A 26,563-nucleotide genomic window follows, 5' to 3' on the forward strand; every position below is an offset into this window, starting at 1 on the left:
AGTTTCCTGAGAAACCGCCACACTGATTTCTACAGTGGCTGCACAAGTTTGCATTCCCACCAACAATGGATGAGTGTTCCCCTCATTCCACATCCTCTCCAGCATAGGCTATCATTGGTGTTTTTGAGTTTGGCTATTCTGACAGGTGTAAGATGATATCTCAAAGTTGTTTTGATTTGCATTTCCCTGATCGCTAAGGAGGTTGAGCATGACCTTAAGTGCTTTTTGGCCATTCGAAATTCATCTGTTGTGAATTCTCTGTTCAGATCAATACCCCATTTTTTAATTGGGTTAATTAGGGTTTTAGTGTCTAGTTTCTTGAGTTCTTTGTATATTTTGGAGATCAGACCTGTGTCTGATGAGGGGTTTGTGAAGATCGTCTCCCAGTCAGAAGGTAGCCTTTTTGTCTTACTGACAGTGTCCTTTGCTTTACAGAAGCTTCTCAGTTTCAGTAGATCCCATTTATTCATTGTTTCTCTTATTGTCTGCACTCCTGGGGTTCTGCTTAGGAAGTGGTCTCCTGTGCCTATATCTTGTAGACTACTTCCCACTTTCTCTTCTATCAGGTTCAAAGTGGTCAGATTAATGTTGATGTCTTTAATCCATTTGGACCTGAGTTTTGTGCATGGTGATAGATATGGATCTATTTTCATTTTTCTACAGGTTGACATCCAGTTATGCCAGCACCATTTGTTATAGATGCTATCCTTCTTCCATTGTATACCTTTAGCTCCCTTGTCAAAAATCAGATGTTCATAAGTTTGCGGGTTAATATCCGGGTCTTCTATTCGACTCCATAGGTCGACTTCTCTGTTCTTATGCCAATACCAAGCTGTTTTCAACACTGTTGCTCTGTAATAGAGTTTGAAGTCAGGGATGGTAATGCCTCCAGAAGTTCCTTTATTGTATAAGATTGTTTTGGCTATCCTGGGTTTTTTGTTTTGCCATATAAACTTGATTATTGTTCTCTCAAGGTCTGTGAAGCAGTTTGGTGGGATTTTGATGGGAATTGCATTGAATCTATAGATTGCTTTTGGTAGAATTGCCATTTTTACTATGTTGATTCTCCCAATCCAAGAGCAGGGGAGGTCTTTCCATTTTCTGGTATCCTCCTCAATTTCTTTCTTCAAGGACTTAAAGTTCTTGTCAAATAGGTCTTTCACTTCCTTGGTTAGAGTTACCCCAAGATATTTTATGCTATTTGTGGCTATCATGAAAGGTGAAGTTTCTCTGATTTCCCTCTCTGCTTCTTTGTCCTTTGTGTATAGGAGGGCAACCGATTTTTTGGAGTTGATCTTGTATCCTGCCACATTACTAAAGGTGTTTATCAGCTGTAGGAGTTCTTTGGTAGAGTTTTTGGAGTGGCTTATGTACACTATCATATCGTCTACAAATAACAGAAGTTTCACTTCATCCTTTCCATTTCGAATCCCCTTGATTCCCTTATGTTGTCTTATTGCTATTGCTAGAACTTCAAGCACTATATTGAAGAGGTATGGAGAGAGTGGACAGCCTTGTCGTGTTCCTGATTTTAGTGGAATGGCTTTGAGTTTCTCTCCGTTCAATTTGATGGTAGCTGTCGGTTTGTTATATATTGCTTTTATTATATTCAGGTATGATCCTCGTAAACCCAATCTCTCCAATACCCTTATCATAAAGGGGTGTTGAATTTTGTCAAATGCTTTCTCAGCATCCAATGAAATGATCATATGGTTTTTTTCTTTCAGTTTATTTATATGATGGATTGCATTGATAGATTTGCGTATGTTGAACCAACCCTGCATCTCTGGGATGAAGCCCACTTGATCATAATGGATAATTTTTCTAATGTATTCTTGGATTCGGTTTGCCAGTATTTTATTGAGTATTTTTGCGTCAATGTTCATGAGTGAGATTGGTCTGTAATTCTCTTTCTTGGTTGTGTCTTTGTGTGGTTTTGGTATCAGGGTAACTGTAGCTTCATAAAAAGAGTTTGGCAATGACTCTTCTGTTTCTATATTGTGAAATACATTAAGGAGTATAGGTATTAGCTCTTCCTGGAAGTTCTGGTAGAATTCTGCATTGAAACCATCTGGTCCAGGACGTTTTTTGGTAGGGAGATTTTTGATAACAGCTTCTAATTCTTCACGACTGACAGGTCTATTTAGATTGTTCAGCTGGTCTTGGTTCAACTTTGGTATATGGTACTTATCTAAAAAAATGTCCATTTCTTTTACATTTTCCAACTTTGTGGCATATAAATTTTCGTAGTAAGATCTAATGATTCTCTGAATTTCCTCTATGTCTGTGGTTATGTCCCCCTTTTCATTTCTGACCTTATTAATTTGCAAGTTCTCTCTCTGCCGTTTGATTAGTTTGGATAAGGTTTTGTCAATCTTGTTGATTTTCTCCAAGAACCAGCTTTTTGATTCATTGATTCTTTGGATTGTTTTCTGTGTTTCTATTTTGTTGATTTCAGCCCTCAGTTTGATTATTTCCAGTCTTCTAGACCTCCTGGGTGAATCAGCTTCTTTTTTTTTCTAGATCTTTCAAGTGTGCTGTTAAGTCTCCAATGTGTGCTTTCTCCTTTTTCTTTAATTGGGCACTTAGTGCTATGAACTTTCCTCTTAGCACTGCTTTCATTGTGTCCCATAGGTTTGAGTATGTTGTGTCTTTATTTTCATTAAATTCAAGGAAGACTTTAATTTCTTTCTTTATTTCTTCCTTGACCCAGGGGTGATTCAGTAGTTGACTGTTCAACTTCCATGAATTTGTTGGCATCCTGGGGTTAGCACTGTTGTTGAATTCTAACTTTAATCCATGGTGGTCTGATAAGACACAGGTGGTTACTAATATTTTTTTGTATCTGTGGAAGTTTGCTTTGTTACCCAGTATGTGGTCAATTTTTGAGAAGGTTCCATGAGCTGCAGAGAAGAAGGTATATTCTTTCCTATTTGGCTGGAATGTTCTATAGATGCCTGTTAAGTCCATTTGATTCAATACCTCTAATAATTCTCTTAATTCTTTGCTGGGTTTCTGTCTGATTGACCTGTCCATTGGTGAGAGAGGAGTGTTGAAGTCTCCTACTATTAGTGTCTGTGGATTGATGACTGCCTTGAGTTCTAGAAGTGTTTCTTTTACATAAGTAGGAGGCTTTATATTAGGGGCATAGATATTCAGGATTGAGACTTCCTCCTGGTGAATTGTTCCTGTTATGAGTATAAAATGTCCGTCTCCATCTCTTCTGATTGATTTTAGTTTGAAGTCAATTTTGTTGGAAATTAGAATGGCTACACCTGCTTGTTTCTTAGGTCCGTTTGCTTGAAAAACCTTTTCCCAACCCTTTAGTTTGAGTAGATGTCTGTCTTTGTGGTTGAGGTGTGTTTCTTGTAAACAGCAGAATGTTGGATCCTGTTTTCGTATCCAATCTCTTAGTCTGTGACTTTTTATAGGTGAATTGAGTCCATTAATATTAAGTGATATTAATGACCAGTGGTTGTTGACACCGGTTATTATGACTTTTTGTTTGTTTGTTTAATAGAGTTTGTATGTGTCCCTTCTTTGAGTTAAGCTCGTGAAGGGTCGCTAGATGTCTGAGTTATTGAAGGCAGTGTTGGCGATGTTGGATTCCTTGGGTTGTGATTTTCCTTCTATTACTTTCTGTAAGGCTGGGTTTGTGGCTACGAATTGTTTAAATTTGTTCTTATCTTGGAATATTTTGTTTTCTCCATTGACAGTGAATGATAGCTTGGCTGGGTATAGTAGTCTGGGTTTGCATCCATGGTCTCTTAGTTTCTGCAGTACCTCTATCCAGGACCTTCTGGCTTTCATGGTTTCCATAGAGAAGTCTGGTGTAAGTCTGATAGGTTTACCTTTATAAGTTACTTGACCTTTTTCCTTTGCAGCTCTTAATATTCTTTCTTTAATCTGTATGTTTTGTGTTTTGATTATTATATGGCGAGGGGATTTTTTTTTTGATCAAGTCTATTCGGTGTTCTGTATGCTTCTTGAACCTTCATAGGAATATCATTCTTTAAGTTGGGAAAGTTTTCTTCTATAATTTTGTTGAATATATTTTCTGGTCCTTTGATCTGCAGTTCTTCTCCTTCTTCAATCCCTATTATTCTTAGATTTGGTTTTTTTATTGTGTCCCAGATTTCTTGAATGTTTTGTGATGAGAATTTGTTGGATTTGCTGATTTCTTTGATCTGAGCATTTATTTTCTCTATGGTATCTTCAGACTCTGAGATTCGTTCTTCCATCTCTTGTATCCTATTGGTTATGCTTGATTCTGTAGTCTCTGTTCGTTTACCTAGATTTTCCATATCCAGCCGGCCCTCGTTTTGTGTTTTCTTCATTGCCTCCATTTCAGTTTTCAATTCTTGAACTGTTTCCATTACCTGTTTGATTGTTTTTTCTTGGTTTCCCAGTGTATCATTCACGGATTTACTCATTTCTTCAAACTTTTTGTTATATTTCTCATTCATTTCTTTACTCATTTCTTCAATCCTTTTGTTGTACTTCTCATCCAGTTCTTTAAGGGAATTATTCATATCCTGTTTAAGGGACTCTATTGCTTTCATCATGGCATTTTTTTCCAATTCTTCTGAATTAAGAGGTTCAAGTCCTTCTATTGTAGGGTCGTTGGGATCTGGTGATTTCATGTTGTTTTTTAGATTGTTGGAGGAGTTCTTGCCTTGGCGTCTGCCCATCTTTTCCTTCAACTGCTCTATATTGGATCTTCTGATACCAGGTCAGGTTCCCTTGTTGAGCAGGGACTTCACTGACAGAATGTCTACCTTTCTTCAGGCAGTCTATTGAAACACAGGCACTCCCTCGTGCCGGGTTGCACTCACAGCCCCGTCCCAGCATGCAAGGGAGCAGCTGTGGGGAGATCTTGTGGCCCCAGGGGGAGGGGAGAAAGAGAGGGAGGTGTACCTGGATGAGGGCTGGGATGGGATTTGGGAGAGCTCAGCAGGGTATAGCCACCACTGCAGGGCAACCAGAAAGTCCAGGGGGGTGGGGAAAGTCTGAATTCCTCCTAGCCGAAGTCCTGGAGCCAGGAGCAACTCACCCCTCCTCCAATGGATGTCTGCTAGAAGATCACTGTCTCTTGCTGGCCAGGAATGTGGCTGAAGTGATTCAGGGCCTGCCTGTCAGGCAGGCTCTCAGAGCACAGGAACTGCCACTGCCTGGCTGAGCCCCACAGCCCAGGCTCAGAGTCAAGACTCCTTCTAATACAGCATTTTCCATTAGTACATCTCAAACAAACTTAAAAGCCAAATGAAATGTCTGTATATTTCCTTAGGCATTACAAATTCCTGCTTGTTTGTTTGTTTTTAAGGAAATAAACATGGTTTGTTCTGAGACCAAATATGAAAAATAACTGTCTGGAGTCACTAGCTTAAATTTCTCCAAATTCAATGGAAGCTGGTTCATGAAATTTTTACAGTAACAGAGCAAAGCAAATAGGATATCAAGTCATTTTTAAAAACACATTGGTGGAAATATCAGAGAAGCAGATTCAGCCAGGTGGAGAAATCTCAGGCATGGGCTTCAAAGGCTGTCTGGTAGCATTCTAAGTTAGCACTTTGATTGGTACAGGACAGAGTTTTGTTAGATTAACAGAGTCTAAAAATTTATATCCAGATATCAGAAAGCTACCAGAAGGAAACAAGAAATAACTTTTTAAAGGCTAAAGATAACCCAAAATATATAATAACTGGGTTTCAGACCTGTAACAATCCAACCTCTCCATAGTCATGGAATTTTAATCAGCCAATCAGCCTTTGTAGACACAGTTTCTTTCCATGAATTCTTGTTCACAATACAATTCAATATGCATAAATGCTATTGGCTATATCATCGTTATCATCATCATCATTATTTTATTACACTTTCTCTCTTCTGGGCTATAATCGCAGAATTTGACTTGGTTTCAAAACTTTACGTCAAAGCATTACTAATTCCTATGTTCTTCACTCCTTTGAATATATTCAGATTGTTCTAACATCACTCCCCTTCATCAGTAGAACTTCCTATGTCAGTCCTTGCAGTGTTGGGAGCAATTTCTTTGGACTTCTCTTTGTTGGAAGATGTCTTTATTTTTCTAAAGCTACACTGTGTGAGTAAAGAATTTTAGGAGTCTGTCACTGATTTTTACCTCTGAAAGCCTTTGTTACATGTTTTGTTCTGGTTTGTGTGTGTGTGGGGGGGGGGTTATGGTTCTTAATAAGAAGTCAATAGCAATTCTCACCCCTTCCTTAAATATGACTCTTCTCAGTCTACCTGATTTTTGTCTTTCCTTGTGCATTTGAGTATCCATTGGTTGGTGTTCTTTTGTCTAGTTTCAGGTTTGCTGACCTTCTTGGATATGACTGATACTTTCTATCAGATTTAGAAGTTTCTTTGCCCCAGGACTGCAGTCACAGTTAGTGAGTGTGGATGCTGTGGTGCCTGCAGTCACGACGCCTCTGTGTTTCGTTCTCCCGGGTTTTCTCTCTGCACTTCTTTCCAACCACAGATCTTTTCTTCCGCGGTGCCTAATCTGCTTTTAAACCTGCCCAGTGAAGATTTCGTTTCAGAGGTATTCTTTCTAACAACCGGAAACTGGGAAACATACCCACTTTCATTTTCAAATAGAAGGGTTGTGCTTATGATTTCTGCACCCCTGTAACAAAAGCCTCTCACAGAAACAACTTAGGGCAACAAAGGTTTATTTGGTCTCATGACTTCAGAAATATTTCAGTGCTTCCCAGAGCAAGGAGGGCATGAGGCAGTGGTGCAGTGCGTGCCAGTATGAAATACATACCAGAATGACGATTCGGTTTACTGGTAGGGCACTTATGTAACCCAACCGGATTTGATCCCCACATCCATATACACCCTGATACAAAATAAGCATTCACCATATCATCTATCAATTCCACCGTAGTTATATACCCAAGAGAATAAATAGATAAGATAGGTCTACTGTCCTTGAAAACTTATGAGCCACGGTAACACTTAATGTAACTCATCAATGCCTCAGAAAAGTGATCGGTGCCCATGTTACTTAAGTGAAGTAGATGAATCAATAACACTGACTTCATTATTACCAGTGCACACATCATACACACACACAATTCTGGTCCTACCCCAAATTCCCTAAATCAGTACCTACATCTGAACAAGCCCCTCAGATAGGTGAGTCTGCTATGACCCAAGGGTATGGGTAAATGTCTTTCCATGTAAGTGTGAGTTTGAGTTCAGATGCCCAGAGTCTAAATAAAGTCAGACATGCAGTCAGTAATCCCAGCACTTCTATGGCAAATTAGGATCTGAAGACAGGGTGATCACCAGAAACCCATCCTCTGACCTCCACACACATGCAAGGGTATGGACAGGCCCCACACTCTCACACATCAGACATACTAAACACACCACATGCATATACACACACTTTTTTAAAAATCACTTTTATTGAATAGATGAGTAGAATCCAGTTGCGAGATATTTTTAGCAATTAGCACACCTCCAATTTTAACAAGCATAGAGATACGGGACTTTTAAAAATATTTTATTACTATTATATGGGGCGGGGGGAGACATGTGTCCCCGTGAGTGAATGTGGGCTCATAGGACAGCTTTGTGGAGACAGTTCTTTCCTTCCACGGGAGTGGAACTCAAGGTTGCCAGGCTTGCCATAACAAACACTTTAACAGCTGAGGCACCTCAAGTCGACGGACCTGGGGGTCTCCTACAGTCGAAGGTACCGACTTAGGGAACTGGGGTAGGACCAGAGATTCTGCATTTGTAAGTGTCACGTGTAGTCAGTGTCCCTGAGTCGTGTACTACATTTCAATAGCTGGGGCACAGATGACTTTTCAGAGACGTGGATTAGTGGTTTTACCTCAGCAGCCTTGAGTTCAAGCTCCAGTTTTTGTTTCTAAGGAACGGCGATAAGGGGTTAGTCACCATTAAGCTGCAAGATGAGAGCCGTTTCCTGTTTCTCTTTTGTGGGCTGTTGAGAAAGATTACTATAGAAAACGTAACTGAAAGTGTGACGTAGACTTTTGGCCTAGGACCGGCTTAGAGTCAAGCAGATGATGAAAGTAAATTTACACCCTAGTGAGAGAAAAAAAGTTTAAGAAGGCAGGCAGAAAAACAAGAGGCGGAGCCTCGGGAATGTCCTCGCGCGGATGTGCCTGGGATGTACCACATCGTGGGGAGGGGCGCCTCACCCAAACAACCTGAAGGAAAAGAAGCTCTGTTTCTAGATTATACCGAAATCGAGATATCTGAATTATCAACTTTTATCTCATTCTGTAAATCAACCAACGTAACACTGGAGTTCAAGGACAGTATGTGGCTCAGCTTTCTGCTTTGGAAGCAATCCATTCCCCACGCGTGTGTGTGCCTTTCTCCCCCCACACCCCAACCCCGCGCTCCTCGTGGGCCTGCTCCTGTATTCACGAGTGGATGAGTTTGCAGGGGCAGGAGGGAGGCGGGCCGGACGGGTCCATGTGCGCCACGCGGAGGGGCGCAAGATGCGCGCGGCGTGGCCGGGGGTGCGCATGGGGGTGCGGTGCGGGTGCGGGTGGCCGAGGGCGGCTGCAGTCCTCGCGCCGGCGCGGGCACGTGGGGCCCCGGGACTGTGAGGTGGCCCCACCGCTCTCCCCGTGGGCGGCTCGGGGTGGCGCAGGCGGCCGGGGCGGGGCGGAGCGCGGTGCCGTCTGCGCTGCGGCGGCGGCGGAAACAATAGTGCGGATCGTGGCGCGCGGACGGCGACCCGCGGAGCCGGACGGTAAAGCTCCTCTCCGAGCCGCCTCGGCGCACAGGGCCGGTGCCGGGACGGACGGACGGACAGACAAGAGGACTGTGTGCCGCGGGACCCGGGTCCCACCCCCCGCTGGCCACCCACGACCCTCGAGTGGCACCCCCGGGACCCTCCGATCCCTGACTGCCGAGTCTCCGACGTGACCCATCGCTTCCCGGGTGTCCGCGTCCCCACGTGCGTCTTCCCGCGGCGGAGCCGGGGAGTGGGGTAACCGAGTTAGCGGAACGCCTCCAGGCGCCCGCCGAGAAGTTGGCAGACCTGCGTGGTCAACCGGACAGACCCGAAGTTGGTTGACAGACCTAGTGTCTGTGAGGCAGCGACCCAGGCGGGCGGCCGGTGTCTCCTATGGGCAGCCTTTTTCTGTGTCTCTTCTTTGCACAGTAAAACTGCGATACTGAACTCCGAGCATGGCGATGCTTGCCTGGTGGGGGCTGTTACAAACACCGTTTAGTGTTTCTGTGGGTACTGCAGGCCTTGAGCAAGTTCTTGGCATTGTGTAACTTGCCCTTTCTGTTTCTTCATAGGAGCACTATGAACGAAGAGGAGCAGTTTGTAAACATTGACTTGAATGATGACAACATTTGCAGTGTTTGTAAACTGGGAACAGACAAAGAAACACTCTCTTTCTGCCACATTTGCTTTGAGCTAAATCTCGAGGGTAAGTAAGAACGCCGTGGTTTTGACTGCCCGCCATGAACTTTGTACAACTTAGACTGAAGAGTTTGAAGGGTGAAACTGTTTGAATGCCCAGAGATTGTGCTAAGTGATGACCTGCTAAAGATTCCTGGAAATGAAGCCAGAGTTAGCACAGTAATGAACGGAGGGAAATGTTTGTCTTTAAAACAATGTTATTAACCTCCTTTTCACTAAGATCAAATGAAGTGTGGTTACCTGATAAACATGCGACTTTCTGGCCCACACATCTCTGTCTCTCTTGTACTCAGAATCAGCATGACTGTTTACACAGGCAGATGTTGATTTTATTCCTTTCGGCCCAACTCCTAGTCACTATATTTCCATCGTGTGAAAATAACATCCTTTGCTTTCACTCATCTTTAAAAAATAAAATGACTTTTTGAATCTTCTTGATAGAAGTATTACGGTGAGAATATGGTAAAGAAACTCCAGAAGTGAAAGCAAACCTTTTGCTGAAGGCTAGGTTGGTGCACAGTTAACTACGACCTGGATACCAGTGGCCTATTTCCAGGAAACATGGGATGTTACCTTTCTCCATTATAGTCATAATGAAAGCCTGAATCTTTTTAGGTCTGTATGAATCACACCGAAAGTAAATCTGAAAATTCCCAAAAAAATAAAACTTGTGTTTTGACATTTGAGATTGTAATATGTCAGTGGGGGAAACCTTACTAGATACTAGATATTCTCAAATATCTAGATATTTGAAGTTTTAGTTTGAAAACATTTCATTTTTGTCTTGGCCTTTGTATTTAAAGATTTTCATGACCACTTATTTATTTCAACAAAGGGGTGAAAAAATGTCCTTATTTTCTCTCTCTCTCTCTCTTTCTCTCTCTCTCTCTCTCTCTCGTGATGTGATCATAGACTTTACTGTTCCTGTTAGGACTTGTTACTCAGAAATGTAGCTTCCAAATAGTGTGTCATGGAGCCTCATAGAATTTCTGTGAATTAAGTAGAATTGCCTATTACTTTGGCTTTAGTAAATGTGGTGCTTACAGCTAGTTTTAAAAGGATGACTTAAAAGTATGATCCTTGAGTAGAGTTTATATTACCATGTTCTTCCTGCGTACACTCATGCTCTTTGGAAACAGGGTTTTCCTTGTGTAGTCTGACACCTTGCAGGAGTTTACATTTCAGAAGGGCAAAGCCATCAGAAATGATCAACTGCGGGCTCTTGTGTTTTCTGTGGAAGACGCTGAGGTCTGGCTGGCGGGCTGTTCCAGCTTGCTGTAGTGGTGACAGCAAGCTGTTGCTATGTGCCAGGCAAATGTTGGCTGGGAACACATCTGTGCCAGGCATTGTACTAAGCGTCTTACTGGATTATCTTCATTCAGAATAGCTCTGGGATGCCTGCTATTATTATTCATTGTGACGGTGATGGGATGAACCGTAGAAGACTTCAGCAATGCGCCTTGAAGTCACTAGTAATTGATAGGCCTGGTCTTTGAAGCTTGACCATCTACTTCTTGGGGATGTGACCGTAATTCCATTGATCTGATGTCAATAGGTCGTTAATTGTAGGATGGATGCTAGAAATCTCTCCTCCTGAATCCTAATTGGTTTTGGATCAGCCAACTTTCCCTGCCCAGTGCTTACTGATAAGTAAATCACCATACCATAATACAATTTTATTGCAGAGACTCAATTTTCATAATTGCTTTCTAGCCCTAATGAATATGCCTTTTAATTAATAGTTTAGTTCTTGATATGTAAGCATGGCACTACCCTGTTTCTGAAATAATCATTGTTTTTTCTGAAATAATCATTGTGCATCAGTCCAAAAGGCAAAATCAGTTCTCAGTCTGGATTAGAACTATTTCATCTTCTCTGTGTACTGAAGTTAGAGTTAAATTCTTCTCAGTTTATCTATAGTGTTAGTTTCTTGGTCCCTAATATATTTGCAATTTTACTGCACTGATAAGCTGTTTGTTATTTGTGTTTAATGTTATTATTGTTGTAGGAAAATGGTGGAAATTTTCCACAAATTGCAGTTTTTATATCAGTAATCAAATTTTTAAAAAAAAGTTCATGGAGGGTTGGCAAAATGACTTAATGAGGTAAAAGCACTTGTGGCCAAGCCTGAGGACCTGAGTTCAATTCCTGGATCCTACATGGTGGAAGGACAGAATCCGTTCCCTCCAAATGTCCTCTGACCTCCATGTGTGAGTTGTGGTATGCATACACACACATACACACACCACACATACACACCCATACACCCACACCCACCACACACACATCACACACATACACCCACACACACATACACACTACATACACAGCACCCCCACACACAGTGTTTTTAGTAACCAGTGGAAAAGGTGATATAACTGCATATCAGGAAAAGTGTCAGGTATAGTCCTCCTCTTTGTTAGTGTCTTGAATTATTATTATAGTTTTTTCATAACTAGAATGTAAAAGGGACACGTTAGCAAGACATTTACCACTGCTAATTTGGTGTAGTTTTCTCTGCAGTGTGGTAATGTCGCTGTTGCTTAGTTTCTTAACTAAAAAAAAAAAAATCTTTAAATTTCCTCTCAAGCATTTTATTTGGAAGTGTCTTGAGGATCATGGCAGTTGGGCTGTTTTTAGTTCACGCATTCGTAGATAAAAATGGCATTTTATATACTTTGGATTGTTTACATCAGATGAACCCTGGTCTAATAATGGGCCTCTTGTTTAAAAGCTGTGCACATGAATGTATTTCCACAACGAAGACAAAGGACGACAGGGAATTGACAACAGAGAGTCTGATCTTACTGGAGGGACTTTGTATTCTAGGCATGGCTCTGAGTTGTCTTTTTCCGTGGTTTCACAGTTAAAAAGAGAGGGTACTAAGTGACTTTTATGTTTCTAAGGCATAGTCCTATTCTTCAAAAGCCAAAAAAATGTGTTTCAGGGACTTCAGTCATTAACTGTTCACACCCAGAACTCACCAGGACGGTTTGTGCACTTCTAAGATAAGGAGACAGATGCACAGACAGCGATGGCCCGGTTTTGGTCTTAGACACTCTGAGAGTTTTGCATATGGTGTTAATGATCAAGTACACACGTAGACATCTAGTTTGTTGCAGTAAATTCTCTAAACCTACTTAATAACTAGATCACCACCATTTCCTAAACTGAGGCCAGAGTGTTAGGAGCCTGGAATGGGAAAAACTGTAATGTATCAAAAACAGGAACAGTCTGGGAAGGGATCCAGGGAGGCAATAGCAACTGTGAACTCTCTGGCTTCCCAGTTAAGTACTTAAGGGAACAACTTTAAGATAAAACTAAACCAGTTCCTGTTACCCCAACAGTTTGAGTGCTGTTAAAGCCCGGGTCCTCCAGAGCTGGAGTTTGCTAGCTGATGAGTAAGCATGTGTCTGGCTTCTCTGTGTAATCTATCATCTGTCTTCCCTAGTGAACTTAGGTAACTTCAGCTCCTGAATCTTTCCAGCAAGAAAAATCTATATTTTTGCCTTAGTAAAGCATAGGTGAGCACAGTGCCTACCTTTTTTACCCCTCCAGCTGGTGTTTTTGACCATACCTTTGTTCATCACTAGTTGCTGGTAAATCCTTACTTCTGGTTGATGACTGGAAGTGGTTCTTTAGTGTTTAAGGTCCTGTTCTTCCTCCACACCATACTCTAAATGCCAGCATCTTTCCACTCAAGCAGACACGAGCCCCTGCTTGAGGCCAGGAAGCAGCAAACTCAGTCTAACACCAGCTCCTTCCTCTTGTTTCCCATCCCGTGGTGCAACACCACATCTGAAGGTTAACTAAACTTAGCCAGGAGAGATGGCTCAGCCATTCAGAGTGCTTGCTGCTTTTATAGAGGGCCCAGTTCTGATTCCCAGCACCCACAAGGTGGCTCCCATCCATCTGTAAGTCCACTTCTGGAGATGCTAATGTCATTTTCTCTGGGCATCAGGCACACACACAATGCACATACATTCTTACAGGCAAAAATCTATACACATAAAAATAAATAAACAAATCTTTAAATGATAAAAAAAAATAAGCATGCCATATTTAGTTAACCTAAGTGAAAAGCATGTGGCTTCTGTGCTTGTAGTGATCTTTTCCCTCAACTGCCCTTGCTATCACTGAAGATGAATGAGGGCTTTGTAAAGGGTTTTGTTAGTGGACCCTTACACATAACAGATGAGAGCGGAAAGTAGATTTCCCTGGCGATGAGCTGAAATTATAGACTGTTTCCAGAGAGCAGTAGCTGATGCTAGACTGGCACCTGGTGAAGGCTTATCTTAGCCAAACTCCATGTGGGAAGAACTAGGTTCAGTTTCTTTTCCCTGATCTAGTGCCTTGGGAACCAGCCTAAGTACCCCCTCAGGGCTCAGAACTGAATGTCTATGGCAGGCAAGGATCTGAGGGTAAAATAGATTAACTCAAGTACGTTACCTCTGCATCTTCTTTACTTTTCATGCAAGAGGAAAAAATGAAGTGAAGTGGGCACAGAGGAGAGGAAGAATAAGAAGAGTAAGGGGAAGAATAAGAAGAGAGGAGAGTAAGAGGAAAAGTAGAAGTAGAAAGGAGAAGAAGAGTAAAATAAGGGCTGATCTCCACGAGGTTTCCAGTTCTTACAGACATAGTTGGAAAATTCTATAGGCAAGGACAATGATAATACAATATCAAAATCACAGAGAGGGACAGGTAGAACTTGACAAAGCTGTACTCCGGAACAGGTGACCAGACCCAGGAAAGAACCAGCATTCAAGGGGAAGTACCTGACATTCTAAACCATTAGATAAAGTTACTAAACTTCCCTGAGTCCTGGATCCACCCATTCTCCTCATCTAATCTCTTTGGTGATAACCAGCTTTGGGGACGCCCAGATTTGTTTGTTAGCAAAGGAGGGGCATACTGCCTATCTTCTATAGAAATTTCTATGTGGTCCGTTAGCAGGTAATTCTGTGGGATTGAGTCTATGTAAATTTGACTGTTAAAAGTGAATGCCATTGCTCCAAGGGGGGAGGGGGGGAATCGAGCAAGGTCACTCCACTGCCACAGGTTACACAGCTAAGGTGTTCTGGGAATGAAGCCTATTTCAAAGGGAAAAATCATGGCTTCACAAGGTTTTGACAGATATGACAGTGACTTTTCCAAAAGACATGACAAGTTTTCCCATGGCTCTGTCTAAGGTTTGTCAGCTGTGCATTCACTGTCCAGTCTTGTGAGCTCTAACATTGTGGGCCTATTGTCATTACTTAAACTTTTCTTCTTTACTTATTAGTCTCAGTAACTTAAAAGTCTGAGTTAAGTTTGAAGTTTGGGTCACCCACAAATGTTGGTCATGACGACTTGTTTGTTGGGATTTGGTTTGGTTATATGTAACAGGAAATTGAAATATAATAGTGAAAGAAAGTGGAGTTGGTAGTTGCATTTGCCATATCAAAAGAAGTTGGGAGCTGGGGAGATGACTCAGTCAGTAAAATGCTTGCTGGGTAAGCATGAGAAATGTTCGAACCCTATCATTCAAGTGAAAGCTAGGCTTGGCGGCATGTTCCTTAGTCCTAGGGCTGGAGAGGCAGAGCCGTGAGAATCCCGGGTTTCACTGACTAGTCAGGCCCGCTAGTTGACGAGGTCCACATTCAGTGGAAGACCCTGTCTCTAAAAATAAGGTAGAGACAGACTGAGCAGAGCCCCTGGCCTTGACCCGTCTTGCACCTGCACACATGTGTACCCTAACATGTATGTACACATGCCCCAAAAGAAATTGAGTTGGGAACTCTGGAGTTGGTGTCTCCACTCTGTGAGCAGAAAGACTGGAGCCTTGGTTTATGTCCGTTTCAGTTTCCTTAACACAGAGTTTCTGTCTTCAGGCTTCCGTCACAAGCCAGGGGAGGCTGAGGTTACTCTAGCCATCATTTACTTATTCCGAGCGAGGAGAGAGGACTGCGTCAACACTGCCTCCAGTGTGGGAAGGGAGCTCTCCCTTCGTTCCACCAACCAGTTTCCTGCCCTTGGGTTCATTGTGTTCAAGAGTTACCACTCTGGATAAAATAGATGTTTTACAAAGAAAAATATAGTGTGTACTGAGTAGGCAACTAATAAAATGGGCCACAGATAACTTTTTTTACTCCAATACTAATGAATTGAAGGCAAATTGTGTTTCCATTGTGGTTGAGACAAGTTAGTGCTCAGATGAATCTTCTAGCCTTGGGGCTGAATTGAATGAGAGTTCATTGGATCGTGGGTTGCACTGTGAAGACCAACATGAAGCCATACTTAAAGTGGTCTGTAGCGGCCTTTCACTTGTATTTTAATAAATAAATCTTGCCGGAAGATCAGAGAGTAAAACAGCACCACTGGTCAGCCTTAGACCGGGCAGTGATAACATATACCTTTTATCCCAGTTGCCACACTGGTTGCCATAGAAACTGGGCAGTGCATGCCGTTAGTCCCAGTGGTGCCCACCTTTAATCCCAGCCCTAGAGAGGACTATAAAACGGGAGGAAACAGCTCTCAGTCAGTCTCATTCTGAGATTCCTAGAGGCAGAATCGCCATTTCAGACTGAGGTCAAGGTAGGAGCTATTAGCTGGCAGTTTTGCTTTTCGGATCTTCAGATTGAACCCCAGTTTTTCTTTATTAATCGTGCTTCTGTGGTCTTGTCAGACAGCTGTAAGAAGTTCTGATTTTTTTTTGACCTATCTCAGTCCATAAAATGTCATAATAAATCCAACTCCCCAGGAAGAGTGCCCCAGATATGATTAGATTAGAACGAATAAAATTAAACCTGAGTAATTTAGTATATTTTAAGCTCGGGACTCTTCTGTGGCTTCTATTGCTGCTGTTGAGAAGAGACAAATGGAATAGCCCTTTTCCCGAGTATCTTTGCAGAGGCTATGGGCAGCTGAGACCGAAAGCCATTACTCCATCACTCTTCTCCTGCTCTGGAAATGAGCACCTGCTCCAGGTCTTCCATCTTGACCTGGACACTTTATAGTTGGGGTTCCTTCTCAAGATGCCAAAGCCAACACTGCTATTTTGACTGCCATTGTCACCTGCAAGACAGCCTCGCAGTTTTCCTTCTTAGTCTCAATGTATTATTATCCCAGAGTACATGTCAAGAAGATCAACTGTCCTTGTTGTCATGTGTCCAGAAACTCCTGGCCATGGCGCACAGATCTGTCTCTTTGTCCTGACGATTAGAATGGAGCCAGCCACACAGTGGCTGTTGCTGTGACCAGGAGCATGGGTTCCTACTTTGTACCTTTGACGTCCAAAAACCCCATGCAGTGATACGTACTCCAGAACCAGACCAACAGGTGGGAAGCCCCACTACTGGGAGACTGAGCAGGTTCCTCATCTGTACTGTTCAGTTTGTCTAGAAGTTCACACTCATCTACATATGTAACAGGAAGTGACTAATCCCTCCTGTCATTAGTGAGGACCTGCAGCAAAAACATCATAGACATGCTGGGCAAGTTAGAGACCCTAAACCTTATGAACTGATGTTTAAGTATAATCTAGCTCTTATATTACAGCACAGACATGTAGATTTCTCCCATCTTGGCCATACAGAAAGAACTTAATCCTCATTTGTATGTGACATAATGAAAGCACTGAAGTAAGTGAAGTTGGCCTTCAGTTCCATAGAGAGTAAAAGACAGAAAAGGGCTCATATGCAGGTCTCCGGTGCCAGAGATGTTACACCTACAGCCCCTGGGTAAAGGGCATTTCTCTGAGTTTTTTACATTTGCATTGCTTCAACTGGAGATCCAGCCCTCTGGTAGTGACACTCTCTGTATGGTAGTGACACCTTCTCTATGGTAGTGACACTCTGTCTGGAACAGCAGCACCTTCCCTATGATAGAGATACTTTTTCTGTGATGATGGGACCCTTCTGTGATGGTTGCACCCACTATGATGGCGCCACCACATTCTCTCTGGTCCTACAGGCTGCTTTGTAGTGTGCTGTATATATATGTATGATATATTATTGGTGTGTTTTACTCAAGCCCTTCTAGCCTCACCCCTGGTCTCTGTGACCTCGTTCATAAAGCTTTCTAGCAGATTGCCTTCCATTTCTCTCCCTCCCCTCAAATTGTCCATATTTTCAGCTAATTCTAGACACCTTCACTTACATAACACGTGAACACCTGAGACTGCGTGTCTAAAGGTAAATTATTCTACCCCATATGGCATTTTGGAATGAATAGATAAAATAACTGAAATCCTCCCTGTATCTGCAGCCGAAAGCATTGTGGTTGGAGATGAAGTATGGAGGTGGTAAAGACTTCCACCCCTTGCTGGGTTATACAGGAGGGCATCTCCCTCCACAAAGTGACTGTGCCTTTAAAATCCCTTAAGAAGTGAAATTCCTCAGCTGGGCAGAGCGGCTCATGCAAGTAATTTCAGAACGCGAGAGTCGGAGGCAGGAGGATTTGGTGCATTTGAGACCAGCTTAAGGTACAGATTCAGAGCCTGTCTTACTGAGATAAAAACACTGCTTGAAATGAGCAGACTGCTCGCCCTCCCCTCCCCCCAGTACCTCCCTTTAGTTTATTCTTTTCTCTTGTTTCGGGACAGGACTTGGCTATGCAGCTTTGGCAGACTGGAACTCAGTAGGCAGACCAACCTGGCCATGAACACAGTCCCACTGCCTCTGTTTCCCACCAACGGGGAATAAAGACATCTCCTCCCCTGCCCAGCATTGTTCTTTTTATTGGCATCCTTCTCTTGGTAGTCATGTGTCCACTTCACTACTGTAGGAACTTGCTGGGTGTCTGTCTCCTGCACCCTCTTCCTTTCCCTGTATAATTCCCTGATATGGGATTCCCTCTGTATGCTGTGAGCCCAGAATGGAGTCTGTTTGACCAGCAAGTGTTCAGCCATCACAGAAGGCCTAGCAGAGCAGTGGATGCGTATCTCATATGTGACTTGACCTGGAAGAACTCTAGAGAATTGCCTTCAAGAGTTTTCTTCCAAACTGACCCAGGAGGAAACCAGTCTGTTTACCTAATGTGTGAGATCTTCTGGCATCTCCTCACAAGCTGCAAGTCCTGCTAATAGAGCAGAAGAGCTTTATCTTCCTTGCAGAATTAACAATGCAGTACAGCTAGTACTAACCACCGTGTCTTGTTATCTTAGTTAACTACAAGTATAAAAACAGTGCTTTGCTGCAAAAAGGTTTGAGGTTGTCTTGGGATGCTTTGCTGGGCTCCTGTGACGTGGGCAAACACGACCTCTGGATGCAGCCGCAGCAGAGTGGACACTCACTGTGTCGATACCTTGAGTGCTTTTAGATCGGTGATGGAAACAAGCATGTGGGCTGTGCAAATCAGAGTACTCTGTTAATAATAATATTATAATTGTCAATAATATAAATGCATAAAAATGACTTTCCAGCTCAAAGTCATGGTTGAGTCATCCCATTAGCCAGGAGTGAGGTGAGACATTAAATCTAAATTAAAAGTCTTCAACACTTAAGACAGAATGATTTCCAGCAGCGGATACAGGTGTCATGGTTGAAATTATGAACAACAGTCTTTGCCAGAGACTTGATAAAAGTCAACCACCCAGGTTTAAAAGGTGATTCCTATATTTCATGCACTTGTGACGGCCTGTGAAGAAAACACAGACAGGCCTCGTCTCTACAGGACATGATGAGCTAGGGCTGAAATGGAGCCAAAGCACAACTTTGTGTTGGAGGTTTTGCACCTCTGCGTCCATCCCCTCCTGCAGCAGCAAGTGCGTGCACCAGCCGTGCTGGCTGTTTCCAGCCAAAAGCAGACGGTGTTCACTTAGCAACTTCCCCGGTGCCCCTTTCATTCTTTGGTTATCCACCAGGGTTGAGAGGTAAATAAACCTCTACTGCAGTTAGGATTTTACTTCCTTGCAGGGTGGGAGGACCGCCATCCATCTGAGGGTTACATATTCAGCTAGATGCATTGTCAGCAGATAAAGAATTCTCACAAAAAATTAATACTAGTAAGTTTTAGGAGTGTGCCTGTTACTTTCAGTGTCTTAGTCTCTGTTTACTTGGTTGATTGGAACGTGGCCCAGCCCCTAAGCCTAGTTTGTCTTGAACTAAGGGACACTAGTGTCCATTTTCATCATCACCTCTGCTTCTTCTCCAGAATGCCTATGACATCTTAATTTCTCCTGCTTAAAGCGTAAACCACTTGTTCCTCCTAAACAAAACAATCCTAATACAGGAAGCAAAAGAAGTAGAGGGGTTCATAATCCCACGGATTTCCTGCTCTCAGTGTTTCTCCTGCCATATTTTCTAGGGTGAGGGCACATGAGGATGGGGGATGGTACTTAGAAAAGGAAAGGTCGTGCATGCACCATTACCGTCCATCATATTCATTTGCCACATCAGGAGCATCCTTTCTGTCAGTGGGTAACTTCACGCATCCCTAAGGTAGCAGCATCCCATTGATGACTATCTGACGAGTCTCCAGCTTACCAGTGCGGAAATACTGTGGCACAACTCTTTTCCTTGCCTACTTAAATTCTTGCAGTGATGTAGCTTAAATTGCCAGTAGAAGATTCATTGAAGGTAGGCTTCTCATTAATTTTAATACCTATCCACACTACTAAATTGATACCAGACACTGTCATTTAGTAATCATTTTTGTTTTATGGTGCAAAAAGTTGGTTTCCCTTAGTTTTCTAACCTGTTTGGTTAGCTCAGTTATTTTTGCCCTAGAATTATGAGAATGTAGTTATGACAGATAGCCAGCCACACTATTTAAAGATATTTATCTCCCATAAGATAAAATGTAAGTCAGTATTTGCTGCTCCAACATTACTAATAGGTTCCTACCTTTATCTCCATTGGATAATGTTATTAAAAGAAGTATGTATAACACTGTGGTCAAAGTAAAGAGAACCTAAATTGTCTGCTGCTACAATGTCACATTGTGTGGCTCATATTGTTCTGAAATACAAGTTAAAATTTTAGCTCTTGACAACATAATTAAAGGATATTATAAAACACTTAAAAAAATACTTACCTGGAGCTTGAGGGTCAGTGCTTCAAATATAAGTTGCCCTATAAGTAGTCTGGGGTCTCTTCATCTCTCTTACCTGTAAGAAAATAAGTTTCTCAGTCTGAACCCTAACTGAGGAGATGACGATGCAGGAGACGAAACACAGTTTGGACAGTTACTGCGGCTCTGGCGCTGGCTCTGGCTTGTTCCCATTCATGTGGTTGTTGCTATGAAAGCATTGTTTGCGCTGTCTTCAAATGACATTCGTCTTTTTAACTTTACCATTAAGACACTGTCACTCTTCCTGAAAGTTAGTGTCCCAGTATGCCACATGTAAGTGTATATTTAAACCTGGTATGTCTGTTGTATCATAGTTACGCTGTATTTTATCATAGCTTAATTTTATACTGATGTGGGATTCCCCTCTGTATGTTGTGAATATCATTAGTTAATAAAGGAACTGCTTTGGGCCTATAGCAAGCTATAAGGGAACAGAGCTAAGTGGAGAAAACTAAATGGAATGCTGGGAGAAAGGAAGGCAGAGTCAGAGAGAAGCCATCTAGCCCAGCCAGAGCCAGATGGAACTTTACCCTGTAAGCCATTGCCACGTGGAGATACACAGATTAATGGAGATGGGTTAAATTAATATGTAAGAGTTAGCCAATAAGAAGCTAGAGCTAATGGGCCAAGCAGTGATTTAATTAATGCAGTATCTGTGTGGTTATTTCGGGGCTAAGCAGCCAGGAACAAATAAACAGCCTCCTTCAACATTATATGAGAGCCTCACATACAAAAAAATAGAATACATGTTAGAACAATGAATTAAAATTATTTAGTGGAACATGTGAAGATGTATGATTATTTGAGAAAACTGGATTGTAGGCTTCAAACTTTGTATGGTGTAATTTTATTTGAATATATTTTATTCGAATGTGTTTATTTGAGTGTGCTTTAATGTACTTGGAGAACAGACCTAGTCTTTTTTATTCTGTGTGTTTGCAAACTTAGCGTCCTCTATTACGGCGAGGCTCAGAAAAGATGGCGGAGGCTTCCAGCCGTGTCCTCATTCTGATTCTCAATAGTCAGGTGTCTGTAGACGAATCGTCCTGTCCTAGTCTGGCCAGGGTGGGTAAATTTCAATGTGGACTTTCTGGGTCCCACTAACCTCATTTCCGATATGAAGTAGCAATGTGGCCAGTGTTTGCAGTATGGAATGGCTTAGGTCAAGCATCCACATCACTGCCGACAGATCACTGGTTAAAAAGGTAGGTATACAAGTTAGAGAGTGGAATCGAGTGTAGGTCTGTTGTACTCTTTTAGTAATAAACAGTTGTTTTGTAGGTGTTTTCTCAATGCTCCAACTGTTTGAATGAAAAAGTAGAACACACCGGGGAAAAGTTCTTTGCTTTGTTTCTGATATCATTTGTACTTTATACACACTAGCAATACATAAACCAAAAGTCATTTGCAATTTATACACACTATCAATCCATAAATCCGCTTCTACATTGGCTTCTCTGTTATTTGATGCTGAGGTTTATATTTTGACATAATTTCTTTGAACTCTTGGCTTGCTGACATTTTCCCTCGTAATTTGTTCATTGAAGTAAGCTGATTTGATTACCTGCTTAATCCTCTTAACACAAAGTCTTCAGCCTGGCATAACCAGCCCTGAACTGAAACCTGCTGCCTCGTGAGACCACCTATTGAATGTCTTTCTTAAGTTGTCAATTCTCAAAAATGGGAAGTCACCGAGCCCACCTGTGCATGGCTTAATGAGAGCGCCAGTAATTCCATCTGCCACCCAATGCAGAAATATCCAGTTACCTTGCTTTCAAAGGCTGTGTCAGGACCTTGAATATGGCAAACTTGTAGTCGTCTAAATGGTGCTTGAGTTAGCTTCACCTGAGAGGTAGAAGAGTGGGATTCTCCTTCATCACCGTATCCCTGCAGGCACAGGGGGCAGCTACTACAGCTTTCGAAGCAGGAGCCTACCCTGTGGAACGTAGGAAGGACCTGTTCGGATCCATGCCTGCCTTCCCACCTTTAGCTCCGTATCTCACCAAGACAGGAGCTACACAACCTGAACATCCTTCCGCCTTCAGCAGTGCTTGGCAACAAGCACATGGTAGTATCTTTTTGAACCATAGCTTGACTGCTGCCTGCTGAACAAATACATAATAGTATAGTTAGAGTGGGTGTGTCAAAGTATTGTTCTAACCAGTCCATCAAGACAAATACCACTGCGGTTGTAACACACATTGAGGTGACCTGACCTGGCTCCAAAGCCTTTGAAGTCACAGATATGCGTGAATCCATTCAGGCATTGGTATGGACTGTTTGGATTTGAAGAAGATATTCTCTGTTCTCATGATAGTTGCTCCCCCTCAATCTAAACCAGTGACTGAAAGACTTGATTTAAAAGCAACCAAGTTATCAGGAATTGTATATGTATGTAATGTAATGTTTTATTTTCTCTTTCTCAAAGCTATTTGGAGATGTAACAAAAGTTGTGTGGTATGGACCCACTTAGTGTGCCACCCCTGCTACTGACAGGGCTTCTCGTATGTTCTGTTTATTAAAAATTATAATCTGCTTCTCAAGTAGACTTCCATTCATTTTAATCTTCTCTGATAGAACTGTATACATATCTAATCATTTTTGTAATTAACAATTGCTTAAACAAACATTGCATTATTTAACATATGTGAGTATTTCTACTCTCCTAGCAACCAAGGTAAATTCATCAAAAGAAAACACTTTAAATCCTGGAAAATTATCTAAGCTGGGCACCGTGTGAGTCTCCATTTAAAAAAAAAAAAAAGGAAGCAATACTACTTTTTACATGAATGAGTGCACAAATAATTGCCTTTTTTAAAGATGATATAAATTATTTCACTGAATGTTATTAACCTGGAACCTAAGTCATAACTAAAACTCTCTTGCTTGATTAAGAAAAAAAGAAATCCACAGTCCTGCCAGTAGGAAAAATTTACGAAATGAGAACAGGGTATAGCTGAAAACTAGATTACACCAGGTTGTCAGGTAATATGGTAATATGGCTGAAGAACCTGTGAAGTAAAGCTGTATGGCATCGGTGGGGACAGTGTGCGAGACCAGGTTTCTAGACAAGACCAGCCAGTAAACCTCCAAGAAGGACTGCTTGATTGATTGCATTGCTAATCATAAATATGACCTACAAGAGGTTAGGATAGATGGGTTGAGAAGTACAACTTAAAAAGTTGTACTTGTTTTGGCATTTATAGCTTTATAAAAATGGGGTTTTTTTGGAGTTTCATCTCTTTTAGAAAAGTATTTCAGTCCCGCCGTAAGCAGATTAAATAAAAACCCAGGAATAGCCTCCATTGAAAGAGTAACAGTGGTAGTTACATGTAAATATTGATATTTGATTAGCTTTTGCCCCTCTAAGGGCTTTGATAGGTGATTTTATTTTGAAGAGAGAATTAAAGAATGTCATTGTGAGGACAACCTGCCAGGTGGGTAATCAGGGAAGTTTTCAGAACATACAAGAAAGGTTTAAGTAAAAATTCTGTATTCTGTTTGTTTTATGTTGCTGTGATAAAAAAACACGCTATCAACTGTGGCAGGCTGACAACTGAAGCTGTCACAGGTTGACAGCTGAGGCTGTGACTTTCATCCCCTGTCAGGCTGACAACTGAGGTTGTGACCTCCATCCCCTGTCAGGCTGACAGCTGAGGCTGTGACCTCTGTCCCCTGTCAGGCTGACAGCTGAGGCTGTGACCCCCATCCCCTGTCAGGCTGACAGCTTAAGCTGTGACCTCCATCCCCTGTCAGGCTGACAGCTTAAGCTGTGACCTCTGTCCCCTGTCAGGCTGACAGCTGAGGCTGTGACCTCTGTCCCCTGTAAGGCTGACAGCTGAGGCTGTGACCCCCATTCTCTGTCAGGTTGACAGCTGGAGCTATGACCTCCATCCCCTGTCAGGTTGACAGCTGAGGCTGTGACCTCTGTCCCCTGTCAGGCTGACAGCTGAGGCTGTGACCCCCATCCCCTGTCAGGCTGACAGCTTAAGCTGTGACCTCCATCCCCTGTCAGGCTGACAGCTTAAGCTGTGACCTCTGTCCCCTGTCAGGCTGACAGCTGAGGCTGTGACCTCTGTCCCCTGTAAGGCTGACAGCTGAGGCTGTGACCCCCATTCTCTGTCAGGTTGACAGCTGGAGCTATGACCTCCATCCCCTGTCAGGTTGACAGCTAAGGCTGTGACCTCTATCCCCTGTCAGGTTGACAGCTAAGGCTGTGACCTCTATCCCCTGTCAGGTTGACAGCTAAGGCTGTGACCTCTGTCCCCTGTCAGGTTGACAGCTGAGGCTGTGGCAGTCCGTTTCTTGTCAACTCTGACACACCACTTTAAACCATAACCTTTCCTCTCATATTTGTCCCTAAGATCATATTGTTAATATTCAATATAAATAAAGTACAGCCCTAAAAGTCCCATAGTCTTTAAAAAATTCTATCATTCAAATGTTCAGTTTCTCTTTAAAATTACAAAGTCTCTTAAGTTTGGGCTCTTGAAATATCCATAGTCAATTGAATACTGTATTACTCTAAGAGGGAAGAACCAGGGCATAAAAACAATCACACTTAAGTAAAACCAAAGTCCAGCAACGTAATTCCAAAATCTGGTACTTCAGTGGCTGACATCCGGGGTTCACTTATAAGCTTGGCTCCACAGGGCTGCGGCAGTTCCCTTCTCTGGCTCTGCCGTCCACAGTACACACGCTTACCTTGTGGGCCAGGGCAGCTCCATTCCACACCTGCTGCTGTCTCTAGAAGAAGCCCATCAGTCCTGGCACCTCCAGTATACTGGGTCTCCAATGCAGCCAAGGCTGTGCCGTCCCCAATGGATCCTCTGCAGGGTCATGCCTCAGCTTCTCTCCTCGATACCTTCAATCCTGAGAGCTCTGATAAGAGAAAGGGTTATTCTCCAATGTTAATGCAAAAGGGTAAATTATAAAAAACATAATCACTTAAAAGTTTATAAAATATGACAGGCATAGTGCTATTATAAATCGAAACTTTTCTATATTAAAATTAATTATATGAAATCATCATAGTATTATAGTTTTACTTTTTGTTTGCTGTTGTGTGGAGTAGTTAAAGTATGTTTCCAAATATTTTCAAATTGAATTTTAAAATTTAGCTAGGTTAAAATTTTATTATAATTTAACCAAAATGTTAAAAAGTTCTTAACTCACTGAATAAGCAGAAGTTGGTATGAATCAGCCCTTGTTTTATTCTTATGTAAATTGCTATTTAAAATATATAATTAAGTAAACTTTGTGGTTTTCTTGCCAGACTGACAGCACAGGAATCTCTCTGTACTAGTGCCACTCACCACTCCCTGAGATTGTCAGCCCTCTAGACTCAAGGATAGGGATGACGTCACTGGTCGATGCCCTTAATTATCCTCTAAGTAAGCAGCCCAAACTGCCTACTGCCCTTTAAGGAAGATGAGTAAAAGTGCAGTGAAGTAGTCTGTACATGACAGTTGGTAAAATAAGGCCTTTATTGTTTTTGTTGATGCTGCTGCGTTTTAAATATTCTTTTAACTCTCCCTGATGTATTTAACTACTTCTTATTGCATGGCAGACACTAAGACTGGAAATGCCTATGAGTAAGCTAGATAATGACCCGTTCCTACACACAACTTACCTGGCAAGAAATAAAAGCAGTGAAGAGGCAGTGGTAGAATCTTGTGTAATAATCAAGCCTAGGTGTGTTGGTTAGAGAAGACTTCTTAGAGGTAGTGAGGACCAGATAGGAGGTGTGGGTATTGGCTCAGGTTTACAATGAGTGAAGCAGGGGTTAAGATTTTTATGGATGGAGGGGGAAGAAGAGAAGAAGGAGAGGAGGTGATGGGGGGGGAGAGAGAGAGAAAGTGAGGGAGAAGAGAGACCTTTAAGATGAGTAGCAGAACATCTGAGCATAGGGCAGGAGGGGCTCTCAGGAGCAATGTTCCACCTTCTTCCTGGACTAGTCAGTGGTTCCCACGATCACAGAGAGTGGGGTTTGAGTGTTGAGAGTGGAAAAAGGAGTTTCCTTTCGACGACGTAATGAATCGGGGAGCCTATAGGGCCATCTTGGAG

At 42.3% G+C, this 26,563-nt stretch overlaps 1 protein-coding gene across 5 annotated transcripts in view; it reads left to right on the forward strand.

The window, feature by feature from the left end:
- The first annotated feature begins 8,180 nt into the window (after nucleotides 1-8,180).
- C2H21orf91 (chromosome 2 C21orf91 homolog) overlaps nucleotides 8,181-26,563 on the forward strand; it is a 28,276-nt gene continuing 9,893 nt past the window's right edge. The window contains exons 1-2 of one of the 5 annotated variants that reach the window (XM_048422400.3): nucleotides 8,181-8,321; nucleotides 9,322-9,455. In XM_048422400.3, coding sequence (XP_048278357.2) covers nucleotides 9,329-9,455 — 127 coding nt within the window. In that variant the 5' untranslated portion in view covers nucleotides 8,181-8,321; nucleotides 9,322-9,328. The other 4 variants (XM_048422402.3, XM_048422399.3, XM_048422401.3 and 1 more) reach the window with 4 other exon arrangements.

The sequence above is a fragment of the Myodes glareolus genome, chromosome 2 (genome assembly GCF_982192425.1).
Source record: "Myodes glareolus chromosome 2, mMyoGla1.1, whole genome shotgun sequence".
Taxonomy (NCBI): Eukaryota; Metazoa; Chordata; class Mammalia; order Rodentia; family Cricetidae; genus Myodes; species Myodes glareolus.